This window comes from Malaclemys terrapin (assembly GCF_027887155.1).
Source record: "Malaclemys terrapin pileata isolate rMalTer1 chromosome 20 unlocalized genomic scaffold, rMalTer1.hap1 SUPER_20_unloc_6, whole genome shotgun sequence".
NCBI lineage: Eukaryota > Metazoa > Chordata > Testudines > Emydidae > Malaclemys > Malaclemys terrapin.
Window position 1 is genome coordinate 14210 of NW_026530193.1, and position 22572 is coordinate 36781.

At 60.8% G+C, this 22572-nt stretch overlaps 1 protein-coding gene across 1 annotated transcript; it reads left to right on the forward strand.

Moving 5' to 3' along the window:
* The first annotated feature begins 277 nt into the window (after positions 1 to 277).
* On the forward strand, positions 278 to 22052 carry LOC128829606 (leucine-rich repeat neuronal protein 1-like). Its single transcript, XM_054015083.1, has 3 exons — positions 278 to 366; positions 19975 to 20860; positions 21030 to 22052. The coding sequence occupies exons 1-3, from the start codon at positions 278 to 280 to the stop codon at positions 21498 to 21500; spliced, it is 1446 nt and encodes a 481-aa protein (XP_053871058.1). The 3' UTR covers positions 21501 to 22052.
* The last annotated feature ends 520 nt before the right edge of the window (positions 22053 to 22572 follow it).

Sequence of the window (22572 nt, forward strand, 5' to 3'; positions counted from 1 at the left end):
CCCCTGTTCTAACCCACCAGCCCCCACTCCCCTCCCAGAGCCGGGGAGAGAACCCAGGAGTCCTGGCTCCCAGCCCCCCCTGTTCTAACCCACCAGAACCCGCTCCCCTCCCAGAGCTGGGGAGAGAACCCAGGAGTCCGGGCTCCCCCTCCCCAGTTTTGTCACCCGCCAAGGGCTGAGCCGCTCCCCCATGACGTCACCCCCTCCCCATTGCGATGTGGTCTCCGTGTGGGTGGCCCCTCGTCCCCCATTGGCCGGAGCCACCTGTCCGTCACCCATGGTGGGGCGTGGCCAGGCTGTTTCCGCCCCACCCCCCAGCAGCTGGTGCCGGGACTCCGCGGGGAGCCGGGGCAGCCCGAGCGCCAGGTGAGTGGGGGGGGGGGGGGGGGGGAGCCGCCTCCCGGGGTCCCCCCTGCGCCCCCTGCCCGCCCCGACGGCCGCCTGTCCGTCCATCCATCCGCCTGTCCGGCCACCTGTCTGTCCATCCACCACCCGTCTGTCCGTCCATCCATCCGCCTGTCCGGCCACCTGTCCGGCCACCTGTCTGTCCGTCCATCGCCCGTCTGTCTGTCCACCTGTCCGTCCATCACCCGTCTGTCCGTCCATCCATCCGCCTGTCCGTCCACCTGTCTGTCCGTCCATCCATCCGCCTGTCCGGCCACCTGTCCGGCCACCTGTCTGTCCGTCCATCACCCGTCTGTCCGGCCACCTGTCTGTCCGTCCATCACCCGTCTGTCCGGCCACCCGTCTGTCCGGCCACCTGTCCAGCCACCTTTCTGTCCGTCCATCACCCGTCTGTCCGGCCACCCGTCTGTCCGGCCACCTGTCTGTCCATCCACCACCCGTCTGTCCGTCCATCCATTCGCCTGTCCGGCCACCTGTCTGTCCGTCTGTGACGGAGCAGGGAGCAGGGCAGATTTGACCTGGGAATGTTGCAGGGGGGTTGCAGTGGGGATGTGGGACTTCCCTTGAAGGAAGCTACCTGAGCTGTAACCTGAGCCAGGAACGGGGGTGGGGAGAATTAACACCTTCTGCCCGGGAGACTGGACAAAGGAGAGGAGCAGCGGGAGGGGCTTGGAGTTTAGTTTCGGTTGGGGCTGGGTGGTGCAACGCAGGGAACCCCAAGCTGGGGTCTAAGCTCCCTGAACCTCCCAGAGGGACCTAATTGAGGGGGTCTGGTCGTACCTACACGCTCTGCTTGAGACGGTGTTCATGTCCTTAAATAAACCTTCTGCTTTACTGGCTGGTTGAGAGTCGCAGTGAATCTCGGGAAGAGGGGTGCAGGGCCCTAACTCCCCCACAATCCGCAACAACTGGTGGCAGGGGTGGGATCTACTGCACCCCGTGGACGGCGCTTCCTGCAGTAAGTGACTGGGGAGCAGTAAAATGAAGGGGGATTGACGGGGACCAGGCGTGCTGGAGAGTGAGAGAGAGACGGTTATTACCCCTGGGAGTGTGTGACCAGCGAGAAGGACTTTTGCAGTAACAGGGTCCCCCGGGGGGATCGCAGCGAGTGGTCCCAGGGGCGGAGGAGTCTGCAGCTCGACCCTGGCAGAGAGGTGGTGACCTCGAGAAGGGCTGGCACACTAGGGGTCCCCCTGGGAACTGTGGGGAGCTGTGAGCACACAGGCCGGTGAGTGGCCAGCAGGAAGATGTATGCCAAGCGGCTTAAGAGCGACCTGGTGGAGCTGTGCAAGCAGAGGCGGCTGCGCATTGGGAGGCTCACCAAAGAACAGCTCATTGCCCAGCTAGAGGCGGAAGATCGCGCGAATGAACTGATCCCTGTGTCTCAGGGAAGCAGCCTGGCAAATGCAGCGCAGGCACCAGTGCCTGTCCCAGCTGGGAGTGGTCAGCCGGCTGCTGAGGGCTTCCCGAGACCCCTCCTTCCTATGCCTAGGGGAAGGGTGGGGAGGAGCCCAGCAAATACCGAAGGCGCCGTGGCCCCCCCGGCCAGCAGGGGACCCTCCCGGCGAAGCTCGCCGGCCAGCAGAGGATCCTCCCGGCGACGTTCGGCATCCGGGGAGCGGAATTGGCTGGAATGGGAGAAAGAGCTAAAACTGAGAGAGCTGGAGGATCGTGAACAACAGAGACAGCATGAACGGGAGGAGAAAGAGAGACAGAGACAGGAGAATGAGAGACAGCGTCAGCATGAAGAGAGACAGAGACAGGAGAATGAGAGACAGCGTCAGCATGACCTGGAACTGGCGAGATTGAAGGGCAGCGAACCCCCGGCTGCGGTGAGTGAGGGGGGACCCAGGACTGCACGGAGCTTTGATAAGTGCATCATGGCCCCATACAAGGAGGGGGAGGACATGGATGACTTCCTGGAGGCCTTTGAGACGGCCTGCGAGCTGCACCGGGTTGATCCCGCGGACAGACTCCAGGTCCTTACCCCCTTACTGGACCCCAAAGCCGTGGCATTGTACCGCCAACTGGGAGAGGCAGAGAAAGGGGACTACGAACTATTCAAAAAGGCCCTGCTACGTGAGTTTGGGCTGACTCCTGAGATGTACCGGGAAAGGTTCCGGAGTCAAGATAAAACCCCTGAGATCTCATATCTGCAACTAGCCGTCCGCATGGAAAGATACGCCAGCAAGTGGGCTGGTGGGGCCCAGACGAAGGAGGACCTGATTAAACTGCTGGTACTGGAGCAACTGTATGAGCGGTGCCCATCCGACCTGAGGCTGTGGTTGGTGGACAGAAAGCCAGAGAACCCGCGACACGCCGGGCAGCTGGCTGATGAGTTTGTAAAGAGCCGGTCAGGGGGTGGCAGGGAGGAGCCCCAAAGGAACAGGCCCGCCGCGATGCAGAGAGAGAGTCACCCTGGGACAAGAGTTGGCTTCCCCCTGGAAGCAATTCCCCTCTCTGATCGGCTAACCCCTGCCCAGCGAGCTGAGATCGGAGGGGTGCTGCATCTGTACCAACAGCTGTTTTCCAACCAGCCTGGACTCACTAATCTGACTGTCTACCGGGTGCAGACAGGATCGCACCCGCCTATAAAATGCTCCCCCTTCCGAGTCACAGGGAAAACTGCTCAGGACCTGGAAAGAGAGGTCAATGACATGCTGGCTTTGGGGGTGATCCAGCCGTCTTCCAGCCCTTGGGCCTCGCCGGTGGTGCTGGTCCCCAAAAAGGACGGGTCGATCCGGTTCTGTGTGGACTATCGGAAGCTCAATGCCATCACTGTAGCCGATGCCTACCCCATGCCCAGGCCGGACGAGCTCCTAGACAAGCTGGGAGGTGCTCGGTACCTTACCACCATGGATCTTACAAAGGGCTATTGGCAAGTGCCGCTGGATGCAGATGCCAGGCTGAAATCGGCCTTTGTCACCCCTCTGGGGCTCTATGAGTTCCTGACCCTGCCCTTCGGCCTCAAGGGAGCGCCGGCCACCTTCCAGCGCCTGGTGGATCAGCTACTGAGGGGGATGGAGAGTTTTGCCGTGGCGTATATCGATGACATCTGTGTCTTTAGCCAGACCTGGGAGGACCACATATCCCAGGTTAGACAAGTGCTGGACCGACTCCAGAAGGCTGGGCTGACCGTAAAACCGGAGAAGTGCAAGGTGGGGATGGCTGAGGTATCCTACCTAGGCCACCGGGTGGGAAGCGGCTGCCTAAAGCCGGAACCAGCCAAAGTGGAGGTGATCAGAGACTGGCCCGCTCCTCAAACCAAAAAGCAGGTCCAAGCCTTTATTGGGATGGCAGGGTACTATCGGAGGTTCGTGCCCCACTTTAGCGCCATAGCCGCCCCCATCACTGAGCTGTGCAAGAAGGGGAAGCCAGACAAAGTGGTCTGGACCGAGGAGTGCCAGGAGGCTCTCCGGGCGCTGAAGGAGGCTCTGGTCAGTGGCCCAGTTCTGGCAAACCCAGACTTTGACAAGCCCTTTATGGTGTTCACCGACGCCTCAGACACAGGACTGGGGGCGGTGTTAATGCAGGAGGATGAAAAGGGGGAGAGACACCCCATCGTGTACCTGAGCAAGAAGTTGCTACCCCGGGAGCAGAACTACGCGGCCATCGAGAAGGAATGCCTGGCCATGGTGTGGGCCCTCAAGAAACTAGAGCCATATCTCTTTGGGCGTCACTTCACCGTGCACACCGACCACTCTCCCCTGACCTGGCTGCACCAGATGAAAGGAGCCAACGCCAAGCTCCTGAGATGGAGCCTGCTCCTGCAGGATTATGACATGGACGTGGTCCATGTGAAGGGACGTGACAACCTGATAGCGGACGCATTGTCCCGGAGAGGGAGCCCTGAACTTCCCCAGGTCACTGGTCAGAGTGACCCCGCTCAGTTCAGTCTCGAAGGGGGGAGAGATGTGACGGAGCAGGGAGCGGGGCGGATTTGACCTGGGAATGTTGCAGGGGGGTTGCAGTGGGGATGTGGGACTTCCCTTGAAGGAAGCTACCTGAGCTGTAACCTGAGCCAGGAACGGGGGTGGGGAGAATTAACACCTTCTGCCCGGGAGACTGGACAAAGGAGAGGAGCAGCGGGAGGGGCTGGGAGTTTAGTTTCGGTTTGGGGCTGGGTGGTGCAACGCAGGGAACCCCAAGCTGGGGTCTAAGCTCCCTGAACCTCCCAGAGGGACCTAATTGAGGGGGTCTGGTCGTACCTACACGCTCTGCTTGAGACGGTGTTCCTGTCCTTAAATAAACCTTCTGCTTTACTGGCTGGTTGAGAGTCGCAGTGAATCTCGGGAAGAGGGGTGCAGGGCCCTAACTCCCCCACAATCCGCAACACCGTCCATCGCCCGTCTGTCTGTCCACCTGTCCGTCCATCACCCGTCTGTCCGTCCATCCATCCGCCTGTCCGTCCACCTGTCTGTCCGTCCATCCATCCGCCTGTCCGGCCACCTGTCCGGCCACCTGTCTGTCCGTCCATCACCCGTCTGTCCGGCCACCTGTCCGGCCACCTGTCTGTCCGTCCATCACCCGTCTGTCCGGCCACCCGTCTGTCCGGCCACCTGTCCGGCCACCTGTCTGTCCGTCCATCACCCGTCTGTCCGGCCACCCGTCTGTCCGTCCGGCCACCCGTCTGTCCGTCCACCCGTCTGTCCGTCCACCTGTCTGTCCGTCCATCACCCGTCTGTCCGGCCACCTGTCCAGCCACCTGTCTGTCCGTCCATTACCCGTCTGTCCGGCCACCTGTCCAGCCACCTGTCTGTCCGTCCATCACCCGTCTGTCCGGCCATCACCCGTCTGTCCGGCCATCACCCGTCTGTCTGGCCATCACCCGTCTGTCCGGCCACCTGTCTGTCCATCCATCACCCGTCTGTCCGGCCACCCATCTGTCCGGCCACCTGTCCGTCCACCACCCGTCTGTCCGGCCACCTGTCTGTCCGGCCATCGCCCATCTGTCCGGCCACCTGTCCGTCCGGCCATCCATCCATCTGTCCATCTATCCACCCATCAGTCTGTCCACCTGTCCATCCATCCACCCACCGCCTGTCCGTCCACCTGTCCATGAACCTGTCTGTCCATTCATCCGTCTGTCCATCTATCCACCCACCACGTGTCCATCCACCGGTCTGTCCACCCATCTGTCCATCCACCTGTCCCTCCATCCACCCACCCACCACACCGTCCATCCATCCACCCGTCTGTCCACCTGTCCGTCCGTCTGTCCATCCACCTGTCTGTCCGTCCATCACCGTCTGTCCAGCCACCTGTCCATCCATCACCCGTCTGTCCGGCCACCTGTCCATCCATCACCTGTGTGTCCATCCATCCATCTGTCTGTCCGGCCACCTGTCCGTCCATCGCCCGTCTGTCTGTCCACCTGTCCGTCCGTCCATCCATCCATCTGTCCATCTATCCACCCATCACGTGTCCATCCACCAGTCTGTCCACCCAACTGTCCATCCACCAGTCTGTCCACCTGTCCATCCATCCACCCACCACCTGTCTGTCCATCACCCATCTGTCCGGCCACCTGTCCATGCACCTGTCTGTCTGTCCATCCATCCGTCTGTCCATCTATCCACCCACCACGTGTCCATCCACCAGTCAGTCCACCCATCTGTCCATCCACCTGTCCCTCCATCCACCCACCCACCACACCATCCATCCATCCACCCGTCTGTCCACCCGTCCATCCATCTGTCCATCCACCTGTCTGTCCCTCCATCCATCTGTCCGTCCACCAACCACACCATCCGTCCACCCACCGCGCTGTCCTTCCGTCCATCCATCTGTCCATCAGTCCATCTGCGTCCATCCGTCTGTCCATCCAACCACTGTGCGGTCTGTCTGTCCACTTGTCCATACATCCCACTGGTTGCCTGTCCATCCCTCTCTCCCTCCTTCTGTCTGTCTGTCCATCCTCCCCCTGGCCCGCCCCTCTGTGTCTCTCTCCAATTCGCGCTCTCTGCTAAGGAGCTCGGATGGCCCTTGGGAAGGACGGGACATGGGGGTCAGAGCAAGGCCTCAGCTTGGGTTTGAAAGTTTCCTTCACTCACACCTGAGGCTCCCCCCCCCATCCCTGAATATAGTGCAGTGTTGGGGGGCGGGTGTCGAGTTGGGGGCATGGGGGGGGAGGCTGGGATCAGGGGTCTCAGGCTAGACTGACCTTCTGGTCACAGCTGCAGTGAATGATCAGGACAAACCCCAAAGAGGAAGTTGAGTCAGTGGGTGGCGGTGGGGGGCTGGGAGCCAGGACTCCTGGGTTCTCTCCCCGGCTCTGGAAGGGGAGTGGGGTCTGGTGGGTCAGATCAGGGGGGTCTGGGAGCCAGGATTCCTGGGTTCTTCCCAGCGAGATAGCTCAGTTGCTCCACTGGGGCAGGTCCGGTGCGTCTGTCCATCGCTGGTTGGTTCTGCCCCATGGGTCACTGGCACACACAGACTTTTTTTATCCAACTTTAGCAGAAAAGGGAGCCGGGCCCTGAGAGCCGTTTCGCCGGCAGCTCCCCACAGGGCAGCTCCGCGCTAGGAACCCCACGAGTGGGGGTTGTTTTCTGTTCCCAACCCTCCCCTGGGAGCCTTTCGAGTCAGTTGGATCCAGGTAAAAGCCTGGATAGCAGCGTATGAAACGGCAGGGACCACCCACCGCTAACCCACCCATCCATCCCCATCTACCCCATCTACCTACCCATCCATCCATCCATCCCAACCCCCCCTCTCTATCTATCTACCTACCTGCTAACCCCATCTACCCATCTACCCCATCTACCTACCCATCCATCCATCCATCCCAACCCCCCCTCTCTATCTACCTACCTGCTAACCCCATCTATCCATCCATCCCCATCTCCCTACCCACCCATCCATCCCCATCTCCCCATCTACCTACCCATCCATCCATCCATCCCAACCCCCCCTCTCTATCTATCTACCTACCTGCTAACCCCATCTATCCATCTGTCACGGAGTATTGGGGGACTCAGGGCCCTGCACCCCCGACTTCCTGCGATTCACCAGGACTCTCAGCCAGCCAGTAAAGCAGAAGGTTTATTTGGATGATAGGAATACAGTCCAAGACAGGTCTTGCAGGCACAGACAACAGGGCCCCCCTCAGTTAGGTCCAGCTTGGGGTCCCAGGGCATGCCAGCCCACCCCCCTTTGGGGGGTCAGAGCCATCTCTGCCTCCCAGCCATCTCTCCAGCCTCCTTCCACCCTGCTTCCAGCCTGCTTCCAGCCCTCTGCTTTAGCGACCCCTCCCACAGCCTTTGTTCAGTTTCCCGGGCTAAGGAGTCGCCTCGCCTTCAACCCCTTCCTGGGTTCTCATGTTACACACTCAGGTATGCGCCCTCGGGCAGATCCCATCCTGCAATGCAGACTATCCCAGCACACTCCCCTGTCAGCATTCACAGACCACCGTGAGAACAGGCCCAGTTCGTCACATCTCTCCCCCCTTCGAGACCGAACTGAGCAGGGTCACTTTAGCCAGTGACCCGGGGAAGTTCGAACCTACCCCCGTTCCCATGGATGCCCCCGCATCCCTCCCATTCCTTGGTGAGAATTACACCAGGCCCCTCCAGTTTCACGCTCCCCCTTAGGTTGGGGGTGCTTGATGGCACTCGCAGTTCGCATGTGGGAAGGTTTATGCGGCCTGCGCCCTTTTCCCACCCCCATACCTCTGGGGCTCCAACTGGGCTGTGGTCTTCTCCCAGCGCTCCAGTCTGGAGGTCTGTGCTTTGGGCTCTCTTGGTTTAGAGCCGCCCTTTTTACCTTGGCCACCCTCCGAAAAGGCTCCTCTATGCTGGGCAAGGGTCCTAAAGCTGTTTTCCCCTTGTCCCAGGCCTTCCTCCCCCTCTGACAGGGGTCACAGGATCCGCAGTACTGTCGGACAGTAACAAAGACCCCAGGCCAGTAAAAGCTCCGTAGCAGCCTCTGCTGGGTACGCCAGGTTCCCTGGTGCCCTGAGAGGGGAATGTCATGGGCCCGGCACAGCAGCTGGCGGCGATACTTCTGGGGTACCACCAGCTGCCTCCTGATCCCCCCTGACTCCATTTTCCCTGGGGGAGCCCATTCTCGGTACAGGAACCCCTTCTCCCACAGGAATCCTTTCCGGCCACCTCGTCCCATGGTCTGTACCGCATTGAGGTCGGCCAGGTCCCTTATCTTCCGCAAGGAGGGATCTCTCTGCAACTCGGCCTGGAACTCAGCAGCTGGGACGGGGATGGCCACCTGCTCTTTCTCGCCCGCTGGGTCCGAAGCTGCAGCCTCCCTGAGCCGCGTCCCTGGGCGTTCCCTCCCCACCAGGTTAGGGCCCCGCGCCTCAGGCAAGGCACCCCCCCCAAGGCCAGGGCGCAGTGCCCCTCGCCGGCTCTGACCGCGGGTCACAACTAAGGCGGTCTGGGGGCTGCTGGGCCAGTCCTCTAGGTCCCCCCCCATCAACACCTCAGTGGGCAAATGGTGGTGCACTCCCACGTCCTTGGGGCCCTCCTTGGCCCCCCATTTCAGGTGTACCCTCGCTACGGGAACCTTGAATGGGGTCCCGCCCACCCCGGTCAGGGTCAGGAAGGTGTTGGGCACCACCCGATCTGGGGCCACCACCTCGGGCCGGGCCAGTGTCACCTCTGCGCCCGTGTCCCAGTAACCATAAACTTCCTTCCCATCCACCTCCAGGGGAACAAGGCACTCGCTCCGCAGGGACAGCCCTGCGCCAACCCTGTAAACGGAGAACTTTGAATCCGGAGCATCTGGCCCCCCAGAGAAGCTGGCCTGGGGCTCTCCTCCCTCCTTAGCAGGTAGTACTCTGCCAGCCCCCCTTCCCTGGGAATGCTGCCTCTCGCCGGGCTGGGTCTCTACCCAGTCAACCCTCTGTGGGTTCGGCCTGCTCAGTCTGTCCCTGAGCCTGGGGCACTGGGCCCGTATGTGGCCCTTTTGGCCACAGTGGTAGCAGCCCATGTCCCATGGGTCCCCTTGAGTGGGTCGGATGGTCCTGATGCCGGATGTTCCCCTCTGATGGGGTTTTTCTGTATTTTCCCACGGGGAGGTCCCATGGTGACTCTCTCTCTGCGTTGTGGTGGGATTGCTCCTTTGGGACTCCTCCCTGCCACCCCCTGACCGGCTCTTTACAAACTCATCAGCCAGCTGCCCGGCGTGTCGCGGGTTCTCTGGCTTTCTGTCCACCAACCACAGCCTCAGGTCGGATGGGCACCGCTCATACAGTTGCTCCAGTACCAGCAGTTTAATCAGGTCCTCCTTCGTCTGGGCCCCACCAGCCCACTTGCTGGCGTATCTTTCCATGCGGGCGGCTAGTTGCAGATATGAGATCTCAGGGGTTTTATCTTGACTCCGGAACCTTTCCCGGTACATCTCAGGAGTCAGCCCAAACTCTCGTAGCAGGGCCTTTTTGAATAGTTCGTAGTCCCCTTTCTCTGCCTCTCCCAGTTGGCGGTACAATGCCACGGATTTGGGGTCCAGTAAGGGGGTAAGGACCCGGAGTCTGTCCGCGGGCTCCACCCGGTGCAGCTCGCAGGCCGTCTCAAAGGCCTCCAGGAAGTCATCCATGTCCTCCCCCTCCTTGTATGGGGCCATGATGCACTTATCAAAGCTCCGTGCAGTCCTGGGTCCCCCCTCACTCACCGCAGCCGGGGGTTCGCTGCCCTTCAATCTCGCCAGTTCCAGGTCATGCTGACGCTGTCTCTCATTCTCCTGTCTCTGTCTCTCATTCTCCTCCCGTTCATGCTGTCTCTGTCTCTCTTCACGCTGATGCTGTCTCTCTTTCTCCTCCCGTTCATGCTGACGCTGTCTCTCTTCATGCTGTCTCTGTTGTTCACGATCCTCCAGCTCCCTCAGTTTTAGCTCTTTCTCCCATTCCAGCCAATTCCGCTCCCCGGATGCCGAACGTCGCCGGGAGGATCCTCTGCTGGCCGGCGGGCTTCACCGGGGGACCCCCTGCTGGCCGGGGGGGTCACGGTGCCTTCGGTATTTGCTGGGCTCCTCCCCACCCTTCCCCTAGGCATAGGAAGGAGGGGTCTCGGGAAGCCCTCAGCAGCCGGTTGACCACTCCCAGCTGGGACAGACACTGGTGCCTGCGCTGCATTTGCCAGGCTGCTTCCCTGAGACACAGGGATCAGTTCATTCGCGCGATCTTCTGCCTCCAGCTGGGCAATGAGCTGTTCTTTAGTGAACCTCCCAATGCGCAGCCGCCTCTGCTTGCACAGCTCCACCAGGTCGCTCTTAAGCCGCTTGGCATACATCTTCCTGCTGGCCACTCACCGGCCTGTGTGCTCACAGCTCCCCACAGTTCCCAGGGGGACCCCTAGTGTGCCAGCTCTTCTCGAGGTCACCGCCTCTCTGCCAGGGTCGAGCTGCAGACTCCTCCGCCCCTGGGACCACTTGCTGCGATCCCCCCGGGGGACCCTGTTACTGCAAAAGTCCTTCTCGCTGGTCACACACTCCCAGGGGTAATAACCGTCTCTCTCCCACTCTTCAGCCGGCCTGGTCCCCGTCAATCCCCCTTCGTTTTACTGCTCCCCAGTCACTTACTGCAGGAAGCGCCGTCCACGGGGTGCAGTAGATCCCACCGCTGCCACCAGTTGTCACGGAGTATTGGGGGACTCAGGGCCCTGCACCCCCGACTTCCTGCGATTCACCATGACTCTCAGCCAGCCAGTAAAGCAGAAGGTTTATTTGGATGATAGGAATACAGTCCAAGACAGGTCTTGCAGGCACAGACAACAGGGCCCCCCTCAGTTAGGTCCAGCTTGGGGTCCCAGGGCATGCCAGCCCACCCCCCTTTGGGGGGTCAGAGCCATCTCTGCCTCCCAGCCATCTCTCCAGCCTCCTTCCACCCTGCTTCCAGCCTGCTTCCAGCCCTCTGCTTTAGCGACCCCTCCCACAGCCTTTGTTCAGTTTCCCGGGCTAAGGAGTCGCCTCGCCTTCAACCCCTTCCTGGGTTCTCATGTTACACACTCAGGTATGCGCCCTCGGGCAGATCCCATCCTGCAATGCAGACTATCCCAGCACACTCCCCTGTCAGCATTCACAGACCACCGTGAGAACAGGCCCAGTTCGTCACACCATCCATCCCCATCTCCCTACCCACCCACCCATCCCCATCTACCCCATCTACCTACCCATCCATCCATCCATCCATCCCAACCCCCCCTCTCTATCTACCTACCTGCTAACCCCATCCATCCATCCCCATCTACCCCATCTACCCCATCTACCTACCCATCCATCCATCCATCCCAACCCCCCCTCTCTATCTATCTACCTACCTGCTAACCCCATCTATCCATCCATCCCCATCTACCTACCCATCCATCCATCCCAACCCCCCTCTCTATCTACCTACCTGCTAACCCCATCTATCCATCCATCCCCATCTACCCCATCTACCTACCCATCCATCCATCCATCCCAACCCCCCCTCTCTATCTATCTACCTGCTAACCCCATCTATCCATCCATCCCCATCTACCTACCCATCCATCCATCCATCCCAACCCCCCTCTCTATCTACCTACCTGCTAACCCCATCCATCCATCCATCCCCATCTACCTACCCATCCATCCATCCATCCCAACCCCCCCTCTCTATCTATCTACCTACCTGCTAACCCCATCTATCCATCCATCCCCATCTACCTACCCATCCATCCATCCATCCATCCCAACCCCCCCTCTCTATCTATCTACCTACCTGCTAACCCCATCTATCCATCCATCCCCATCTCCCTACCCATCCATCCATCCATCCCAACCCCCCTCTCTATCTATCTACCTACCTGCTAACCCCATCTATCCATCCATCCCCATCTACCTACCCATCCATCCATCCATCCCAACCCCCTCTCTCTATCTATCTACCTACCTGCTAACCCCATCTATCCATCCATCCCCATCTCCCTACCCATCCATCCATCCATCCCAACCCCCCTCCCTATCTATCTACCTACCTGCTAACCCCATCTATCCATCCATCCCCATCTACCTACCCACCCATCCATCCATCCCAACCCCCCTCTCTATCTACCTACCTACCTGCTAACCCCATCTATCCATCCATCCCCATCTCCCTACCCATCCATCCATCCATCCCAACCCCCCTCTCTATCTATCTACCTACCTGCTAACCCCATCTATCCATCCATCCCCATCTCCCTACCCATCCATCCATCCATCCCAACCCCCCTCCCTATCTATCTACCTACCTGCTAACCCCATCTATCCATCCATCCCCATCTCCCTACCCATCCATCCATCCATCCCAACCCCCCTCCCTATCTATCTACCTACCTGCTAACCCCATCTATCCATCCATCCCCATCTACCTACCCACCCATCCATCCATCCCAACCCCCCTCTCTATCTACCTACCTACCTGCTAACCCCATCTATCCATCCATCCCCATCTACCTACCCATCCATCCATCCATCCCAACCCCCCCTCTCTATCTACCTACCTGCTAACCCCATCTATCCATCCATCCCCATCTACCTACCCATCCATCCATCCCAACCCCCCCTCTCTATCTATCTACCTACCTGCTAACCCCATCTATCCATCCATCCCCATCTACCTACCCATCCATCCATCCATCCCAACCCCCCATCTATCTACCTACCTGCTAACCCCATCTATCCATCCATCCCCATCTCCCTACCCATTCATCCATCCATCCCAACCCCCCCTCTCTATCTACCTACCTGCTAACCCCATCTATCCATCCATCCCCATCTCCCTACCCATCCATCCATCCATCCCAACCCCCCTCTCTATCTATCTACCTACCTGCTAACCCCATCTATCCATCCATCCCCATCTACCTACCCATCCATCCATCCATCCCAACCCCCCCTCTCTATCTACCTACCTGCTAACCCCATCTATCCATCCATCCCCATCTACCTACCCATCCATCCATCCCAACCCCCCCTCTCTATCTACCTACCTGCTAACCCCATCTATCCATCCATCCCCATCTCCCTACCCATCCATCCATCCATCCCAACCCCCCCTCTCTATCTATCTACCTACCTGCTAACCCCATCTATCCATCCATCCCCATCTACCTACCCATCCATCCATCCATCCCAACCCCCCTCTCTATCTATGTACCTACCTGCTAACCCCATCTATCCATCCATCCCCATCTACCTACCCATCCATCCATCCCAACCCCCCCTCTCTATCTACCTACCTGCTAACCCCATCTATCCATCCATCCCCATCTCCCTACCCATCCATCCATCCATCCCAACCCCCCCTCTCTATCTATCTACCTACCTGCTAACCCCATCTATCCATCCATCCCCATCTACCTACCCATCCATCCATCCCAACCCCCCTCTCTATCTATCTACCTACCTGCTAACCCCATCTATCCATCCATCCCCATCTCCCTACCCATCCATCCATCCATCCCAACCCCCCCTCTCTATCTATCTACCTACCTGCTAACCCCATCCATCCATCCATCCCCATCTACCCCATCTACCTACCCATCCATCCATCCATCCATCCCAACCCCCCCTCTCTATCTATCTACCTACCTGCTAACCCCATCTATCCATCCATCCCCATCTACCTACCCATCCATCCATCCATCCCAACCCCCCTCTCTATCTATCTACCTACCTGCTAACCCCATCTATCCATCCATCCCCATCTCCCTACCCATCCATCCATCCCAACCCCCCCTCTCTATCTACCTACCTGCTAACCCCATCTATCCATCCATCCCCATCTACCTACCCATCCATCCATCCCAACCCCCCCTCTCTATCTATCTACCTACCTGCTAACCCCATCCATCCATCCATCCCCATCTACCTACCCATCCATCCATCCATCCCAACCCCCCTCTCTATCTACCTACCTGCTAACCCCATCTATCCATCCATCCCCATCTCCCTACCCATCCATCCATCCATCCCAACCCCCCTCTCTATCTATCTACCTACCTGCTAACCCCATCTATCCATCCATCCCCATCTACCTACCCATCCATCCATCCATCCATCCCAACCCCCCCTCTCTATCTATCTACCTACCTGCTAACCCCATCTATCCATCCATCCATCCCAACCCCCCTCTCTATCTATCTACCTACCTGCTAACCCCATCTATCCATCCATCCCCATCTCCCTACCCATCCATCCATCCATCCCAACCCCCCCTCTCTATCTACCTACCTGCTAACCCCATCTATCCATCCATCCCCATCTACCTACCCATCCATCCATCCATCCCAACCCCCCCTCTCTATCTATCTACCTACCTGCTAACCCCATCTATCCATCCATCCCCATCTACCTACCCATCCATCCATCCCAACCCCCCCTCTCTATCTATCTACCTACCTGCTAACCCCATCCATCCATCCATCCCCATCTACCTACCCATCCATCCATCCATCCCAACCCCCCTCTCTATCTACCTACCTGCTAACCCCATCTATCCATCCATCCCCATCTCCCTACCCATCCATCCATCCATCCCAACCCCCCTCTCTATCTACCTACCTACCTGCTAACCCCATCTATCCATCCATCCCCATCTACCTACCCATCCATCCATCCATCCCAACCCCCCTCTCTATCTATCTACCTACCTGCTAACCCCATCTATCCATCCATCCCCATCTCCCTACCCATCCATCCATCCCAACCCCCCCTCTCTATCTACCTACCTGCTAACCCCATCTATCCATCCATCCCCATCTACCTACCCATCCATCCATCCCAACCCCCCCTCTCTATCTATCTACCTACCTGCTAACCCCATCCATCCATCCATCCCCATCTACCTACCCATCCATCCATCCCAACCCCCCTCTCTATCTACCTACCTGCTAACCCCATCTATCCATCCATCCCCATCTCCCTACCCATCCATCCATCCATCCCAACCCCCCTCTCTATCTATCTACCTACCTGCTAACCCCATCTATCCATCCATCCCCATCTCCCTACCCATCCATCCATCCATCCCAACCCCCCCTCTCTATCTATCTACCTACCTGCTAACCCCATCCATCCATCCATCCCCATCTACCCCATCTACCTACCCATCCATCCATCCATCCATCCCAACCCCCCCTCTCTATCTATCTACCTACCTGCTAACCCCATCTATCCATCCATCCATCCCAACCCCCCTCTCTATCTATCTACCTACCTGCTAACCCCATCTATCCATCCATCCCCATCTCCCTACCCATCCATCCATCCATCCCAACCCCCCCTCTCTATCTACCTACCTGCTAACCCCATCTATCCATCCATCCCCATCTACCTACCCATCCATCCATCCATCCCAACCCCCCCTCTCTATCTATCTACCTACCTGCTAACCCCATCTATCCATCCATCCCCATCTACCTACCCATCCATCCATCCCAACCCCCCCTCTCTATCTATCTACCTACCTGCTAACCCCATCCATCCATCCATCCCCATCTACCTACCCATCCATCCATCCATCCCAACCCCCCTCTCTATCTACCTACCTGCTAACCCCATCTATCCATCCATCCCCATCTCCCTACCCATCCATCCATCCATCCCAACCCCCCTCTCTATCTACCTACCTACCTGCTAACCCCATCTATCCATCCATCCCCATCTACCTACCCATCCATCCATCCATCCCAACCCCCCTCTCTATCTATCTACCTACCTGCTAACCCCATCTATCCATCCATCCCCATCTCCCTACCCACCCATCCATCCCCATCTCCCCATCTACCTACCCATCCATCCATCTCTCTATCTACCTACCTGCTAATCCCATCCATCCATCCCCATCTACCTACCCATCCATCCATCCCAACCCCGCCTCTCTACCTACCTACCTGCTAACCCCATCCATCGATCCATCCCAACCCCCCCTCTATCTACCTGCTAACCCCATCCATCCATCCATCCATCCCCATCTACCTACCCACCCATCCATCCCCATCTCCCCATCTACCCACCCATCCATCCATCCCAAACCCCCCTCTCTATCTACCTACCTGCTAACCCCACCCATCCATCCATCCCCATCCATCCATCCATCCCAACCCCCCTCTATCTATCTACCTACCTGCTAACCCCATCCATCCATATCTACCTACCCACCCCTCCATCCCCATCTCTGATCTACCTACCCATCCATCCATCCCAAACCCCCCTCTATCTACCTACCTGCTAATCCCCATCCATCCATCCCCATCTCCACATCTACCTACCCATCCATCCATCCCAACCCCCCCACCTACCTACCTGCTAACCCCAACCATCCATCCATCCCCATCTACCCCATGTGTCCATACATCCATCCATCCATCCATCCTAATAATCCCATTGATCTATCTATCTATCTATCCCCAAACACACCCTCTATCTATCCCTCCATCCCCACACTATTCCTGGGGGAATTCTGCGCCACTACGCATGCACAGAATTTATGTCCCCTGCAGATTTCCTTGCTTCCCCGCAGAAAGATGACTTTCTGACAGGGAAGCAAAGGGAAACCACAAGAGCAGTCACATGACCCTCCCCAGCAGTATGTTTCAGGGGCCCAGGGCAGCTGGCAGAGAGGTAAATCGCTATGGGGCAGGGGTGGGACTGGGGAAGACCCGGCACCTACCCTGCGCCGGACTCAGCTGTTAGTTCCAGCTGGTCTGGGGAGGACAGGACGTCCTCTTCCTCTGCATGGCATCCGAGGCTGGGTCAGACCCACCCCCAGATTTCTCCCCTGTCTGTAGGAAGCTCTGCAAACTCCCCCCCCCACACACACACACACGCTTCCTCCACCCTTCCTCCTTCCTTCTCAGCTGCAAGGGGAGGGATCCCTGTACAGGGAGCTGCTCCCCCATCCGCCCAACCCCTGTGCATCCAGACCCCCTCATACCCAGACCCTCCTGCCGAGCCTCACCCCCCAGCACTCAGAACCCGCCCCCGATAAGCCCCCTTGCACCTGGACCACCCCGACGAGCCACCTGTACCTGGATCCCCACCCCACTGAGCCCGAACCCCACAGCATCTGGACCCCCCACTGAGACCCCACACCTGGACCCCCAAGCACCTTCACCGGACTCCCCTGCAGCGTCCCATTACTGTCGCACCCAGAACCCCCCAACCAGCCCCTGTGCATCCAGATCTGCCCCACACCCGTATCCCCCACTGAGCCGCCCGCACCCACACCTGGATCCCCCCACACACACTTGGCTCCTGCCTTGCTGAACTGGCCCGCCCACACCTGGTGTGCCTGGCACAGAAGGGCAGGGCCCTGGGGTGTTTCTGGGGCAGGCCCGGTCCTTGCTCTGTGCCAGGGTTGGGTGCAGCCTCACGGCTGAGTCCGTGTCTGGGGGGTGGGGGGAGCTGCACAGGGATCTCCCACCTCTGTGCCCTCAGTGGCCTCCACTCCCCAAGGCCAGGCTGGAGCCTCTGCATTTATTTGACAAATAAAAGTTGCAGAATTTTAAAATATTGTGCACAGAATTTGTATATTTTTTTGGTGCAGAATTTTTAATTCTTTGGCACAGAATTCCCCCAGGAGTACCACACACCTCTAGCTACCCACCCATCCATCTGCATACACCCCATCTATCCCCCATGCCCCATCCATCTGTCCCCCTACACCCAATCTATCCCCCATGCCCCATCCATCTGTCCCCCTACACCCCATCTATCCCCCATGCCCCATCCATCTGTCCCCCTAAACCCCATCTCGCTAGCCTCTATCCCTACACACCCGTTCTCTAGCCATTCACATACCCGTATCTGGGAGCAAATCAGACTGGGTGCCCCCTAGAGGGGACAGGCCTGGTGCCCCACACCCCCCGCCCTGGGGCCACAAGGGAGCCAGTGCCCCAGTCCCACCTCCCCCCGAGCCAGCCAGTCCCTGCCCTGGGGCCCGGCGGGAGCCCACACACAAGGTATCCATCAGGGGCCCCCCAAGCACACCCAGGCCTGCGCCCTTGTTTCTCAGCCCTCCCCGCATCCCGCCCAGGGTGTGCGGAGGCAGCATCAGGAATGGGGTCAGCCCAGAGCAGGGGCTTCTGGGAACTGGCTCAATTATTCAAGAGCCTCATCAATATTCATGAGCCTCCTGCTCCCAACTGTCAGACCCTGGAACAGGAAACCAGGCAAATGTGGGTGTGAGATTCCCACCCCCACCCTCAGTAGAGCTGCTCCCCCCCCCCCCCGCCAAGCTGGGGAGAGAACCCAGGAGTCCTGGCTCCCAGCCCCCCCTCCTCCCACTGCCGCACTTTCACTTTGATCCCTTGTTTTTGGTTTTTAAGCTGTTTCCTGCTCCCAGCCTCCCCCAGCGCAGAGCCATAGGGCAGAGCTGGGGGGGGGGCAGAGCTGGGCTGGGGGGGGCTGCAGGTCAGGAGTGAGGGGCACCGGTAGAGCTGGGGGGGCAGGGCTGGGCTGGCAGGGGGCTGTGGGTCGGGAGTGAGGGGCACCGGCAGAGCTGGGGGGGGGAGCCCAGGGCTGATGCGCCTCCATCCCAGCGCCACCCCCCTTCTCTGACGGGTCTATTTTTAGACGCCCCCGCATGACGTTTGGCTTCTGTTGCTGCTGCTCCAGGCTGGAAACAAATCGCCCCCCCCCCGCACGCCTGGCACCCAGCCAATATCTAGGCCTTGGCACGCCCAACCCGCAGCCCCCTGCCAGTCCAGCCCTGCCGGTTCCCCTCACTCCCAACCTGCAGCCCCTGCCAGTCCAGCCCTGCCGGTTCCCCTCACTCCCAACCCGCAGCCCCTGCTAGCCCAGCCCTGACCCCCCCCCAGTCCTGCTGGTGCCCCTCACTCCTGACTCCTCACTCCCCACAAGCGACAGGTTTGGCTTGAGGCTCCTGTTAGCCCCACAGGAGGGGCCGGGAGTTGGGGGGGCTGTGTGTGTGGGGGGGAAGCTGGTGCTTTGCAGTGATTTAAGTAGGTCAGCAATTACCCAGCATTCCCTGCTGCTGCCAGCCCCCTATGCCAGCAAATCCCCACGTGACACCTGGAATGGACAGATTGGGGGTGCAGCGCCCTGGGCAGGGGCAGAAACACACCCATCCCCCGACAACAGCAGGCAGGGTCGGGTGCTGGGGGGCACCGTGGGGCAGGGGGCTCGGCATGGGGCTCTCCCCTGGCAGGCAGGGCTGGGCACTGGGGGGTGCCGTGGGGCAAGGGGCTGAGTGGGAGACTGGGCAGGGGGTGCTCTCCCCTAGCAGGCAGGGCTGGGCACTAGGGGGCGCTGTGGGGCAGGGTCGGGGGGCTCAGCACGGGTCTCTCCCCTGGCAGGCAGGGCTGGATGCTGGGGGGTGCCATGGGGCGGGGAGGAGGGTCAGGGGCACGGCAGGGGGCGCCCTCCCCTGGTAGTCAGAGCTGGGCACTAGGGGGCGCTGTGGGGCAGGGTCAGGGGGCTGGGCAGGGGACTCTCCCCTGGCAGTCAGGGCTGGGCACTGCGGGGAGCTGGGGGGCAGGGAGCAGGCCAGGGGGTGCAGCAGGGGGACTGGGCAGGGGGTGCTCTCCCGTGGAGCGCCATGGGGGGCTCTCCATGCTGGTGTCCATAGATGTCCCCCTCCCTGTTTCCCAGATGCCCCCGGGGCGCCGGCTCCCGTAGCGTCTCCTCCGCCGGCCGCACCCCACCTCTTCCCCCGCACGCCCGCCTCTGGGGGGCCGCCCGCCGGCCCGGGACGAGGACGCTGCTCCGGGCCCTCCTGGCCCTGCTGCTCCAAGCCAGCCTCCCGCTGGCCTCCTGCCTGCCGCAGTGCATCTGCGCCACGCGGCCCTGGTTCACCCCGCAGTCCGTCTACCGCCAGGCCGGCACAGTGGACTGCAACGACTTGCTGCTCACCCGGCTGCTGCCCGGCCTGGCCCCGGACACCCAGGTCTTGCTGCTGCAGAGCAACCAGATCGCCCGGCTCACCGGTGAGCTCCGGCGCCTGCCCAACCTGACCGACCTGGACCTGTCCCAGAACCGCCCGGCCAGCCTGCCCTGCACCTCAACGCCAACCGGCTGCGGGCTGTGGACCCCGGCTGGTTCCCGCCCCTGCCCCTGCCCCGCCTGGAGATCCCGGCCCCTGGGGCGGCTGCAGAGCTTGGGGCTGGCCGGCCTGGGGCTGCGGGACCTACCGGCCGAGGCCTTCCAGGGGCTGGCGGAGCTGGAGAGCCTCTCGCTCTTCGGCAACCGGCTGGCCCGGGTGCCGGCGCCCGCCCTAGCTCAGGTTCCTGAACGAGAACCCCATCGGGGAGCTGCGGGCGGGGCTGCAGGGCGGCGGGGGCTGGCCCGAGAGGCTGGTGGTGGCGCCCGGCGGCTCCGTCACCCTGAGCTGCCCGGCCAGCGCCGAGCCGCCCCCGGAGATCTCCTGGCTGGGGCCAGCCGGGGAGAGGCTGGCCGGCCCTGGAGCTGGTCGGGGTGGGACCGGCCCATGCCGGGCAGTACACCTGCGTGGCGTGGAACGAGGCGGGCTCGGCCAGCCGCGCCCTGATGCTGGAGGTGCTGGGGGGCGCGGCGGGGAGGCCAGGCGGGAAGGTGGGCGGCAGGGGCGGTCCAGCCTTGCTCACAAAGAAGGTCCAGTCCCATTTTGTGGTGGTGGAGTGGACTGGGGGGGACTGGTCTCCGTGGGCCCCCCCCCGGAGCCTCGCTAGCCCCCCGGTCCCCGCTGGGCCTCGGCCACCGTGCACGTCCACAGCCCCCACCTCAGCTACACGGCCCAGATGCCACTGGACAGCCGGCAGGTCAACCTGACGCACCTGCAGCCGGCCACGCGCTACGAGATCTGCTCGAGCCTGGTGGCCACGGAGATGCCCACCCCAGCCACCGTGGCAACGCCCTCCGCCATAGCAACAGCATCCTCCGGCGCACCGGCCTCCCTAGCAACCGCATCCTTCTCCACAGCAACCGCCGCCTCCCTAGCAACCGGATCCTTCTCCACAGCAACCACCTCCTCCCTAGCAACCGCCGCCTCCCTAGCAACCGGATCCTCTCTGGCAACTGCTGCATCTTCCTTAGCAACCGTATCCGCCACGGCAATCCCGGCATCCTCCCAAGCGACCGAGGACTTCTCCTTGCAACTGCCTCTGCTCCGGCGTCCCCAGGCATGCAGCGGGCCTGCCTGAACGTGACCACGGCGGGGCTGGGGCTGGCCGGGCGGGGGCCGGGGGGCGCGGCCCTGGCGGCCATGACGGGCTCGCTGCTGGTGGCCCTGTGCGCGGTGATGCTGGCCTGCTACGCCGGCCGGCAGCTGCGGGGACTGGGCTGCCGGGCTGCCCTCAAGCCGCACCGACAGCCCCCGGCCACCCTCCTGCTCGGCGAGCTCTATCACCCCCTAATCAGCCTGGGGGAGGCGGAGGGGGACCCCCTGCCCCTCCCTACCCCCCCGCCAACCCCCCACATTGACACCTCCAAGACATGCCTTTGGCAGCCCTGAACCCGGGCAGGAGACACATGCAAAAATTTGGAAGAGGGGGGGACATCACTGCCCCAAACCCTGCCTCCACGCACCCCCCCTGGCCTATATTTGGGGTGTCAAGGGGGAGCTGCCCCATCTGTACGCCCCCCCCCACACACACACACACAGAAGTAGCACAAAGGCGCGTCTTTCCCAAGGCCTCGCCACGGAGTTGTTGCAGCCAGGCGCCGGGGGAGGGGGGAAGGGAAGTGGGACCCCCCCCCCCCCCCAAGGACCAAGGGATGAGGTGATGGAGCCGCTGGAGGCTGCCGAATAAAGCTCTGGAGTTGGAAGAAGAAATGTGGGGTTTTGTCTGTGTCATTCAGGAGATGGTACCCCCCCCTCCCCTGCCTTGCCCTGCTCAGAGCCATGGGGCCAGCCTGCCCCTCTAGGGGGCACCTGCTCCCAGCCAGATTGGCTGGCTTGGGAGGGGGGCGGGGGGCGGGGGGGTGAGAAATGAGATTTCCCCCCCCCCAGCTCCGCTGGTGCTCCTCACTCCTGACCTGCAGCCCACTGCCAGCCCAGCGCCGCCTGAGAACAGCCCCCCAAATCCGGACCCAGCGCTGAGCCATCTACAAACCCAGCCCACTGGTCAGGGACAGAGATGCTGCTGGCCTGTGGGGCCCGGCAGTAAATGTCTGGCCCCCCCCGGCGCTCTCCGTGACACCAAACGGCTGGCACTCCCCCCTGCCCCCCACATTGGGGGGCCCAGACCCACGGTCACCCCAGGCCCAGCCACA

Bases quoted from the DNA above. Each gene is read 5' to 3' on its own strand.
- LOC128829606 (XM_054015083.1), top strand. From the start codon at position 278: ATGGTGGGGCGTGGCCAGGCTGTTTCCGCCCCACCCCCCAGCAGCTGG. The intron at 367-19,974 runs GTGAGTGGGGGG...CCTGTTTCCCAG, and splicing joins CGGGGCAGCCCGAGCGCCAG to ATGCCCCCGGGGCGCCGGCT. The intron at 20,861-21,029 runs GCGCCCTGATGC...GAGCCTCGCTAG, and splicing joins CGAGGCGGGCTCGGCCAGCC to CCCCCCGGTCCCCGCTGGGC.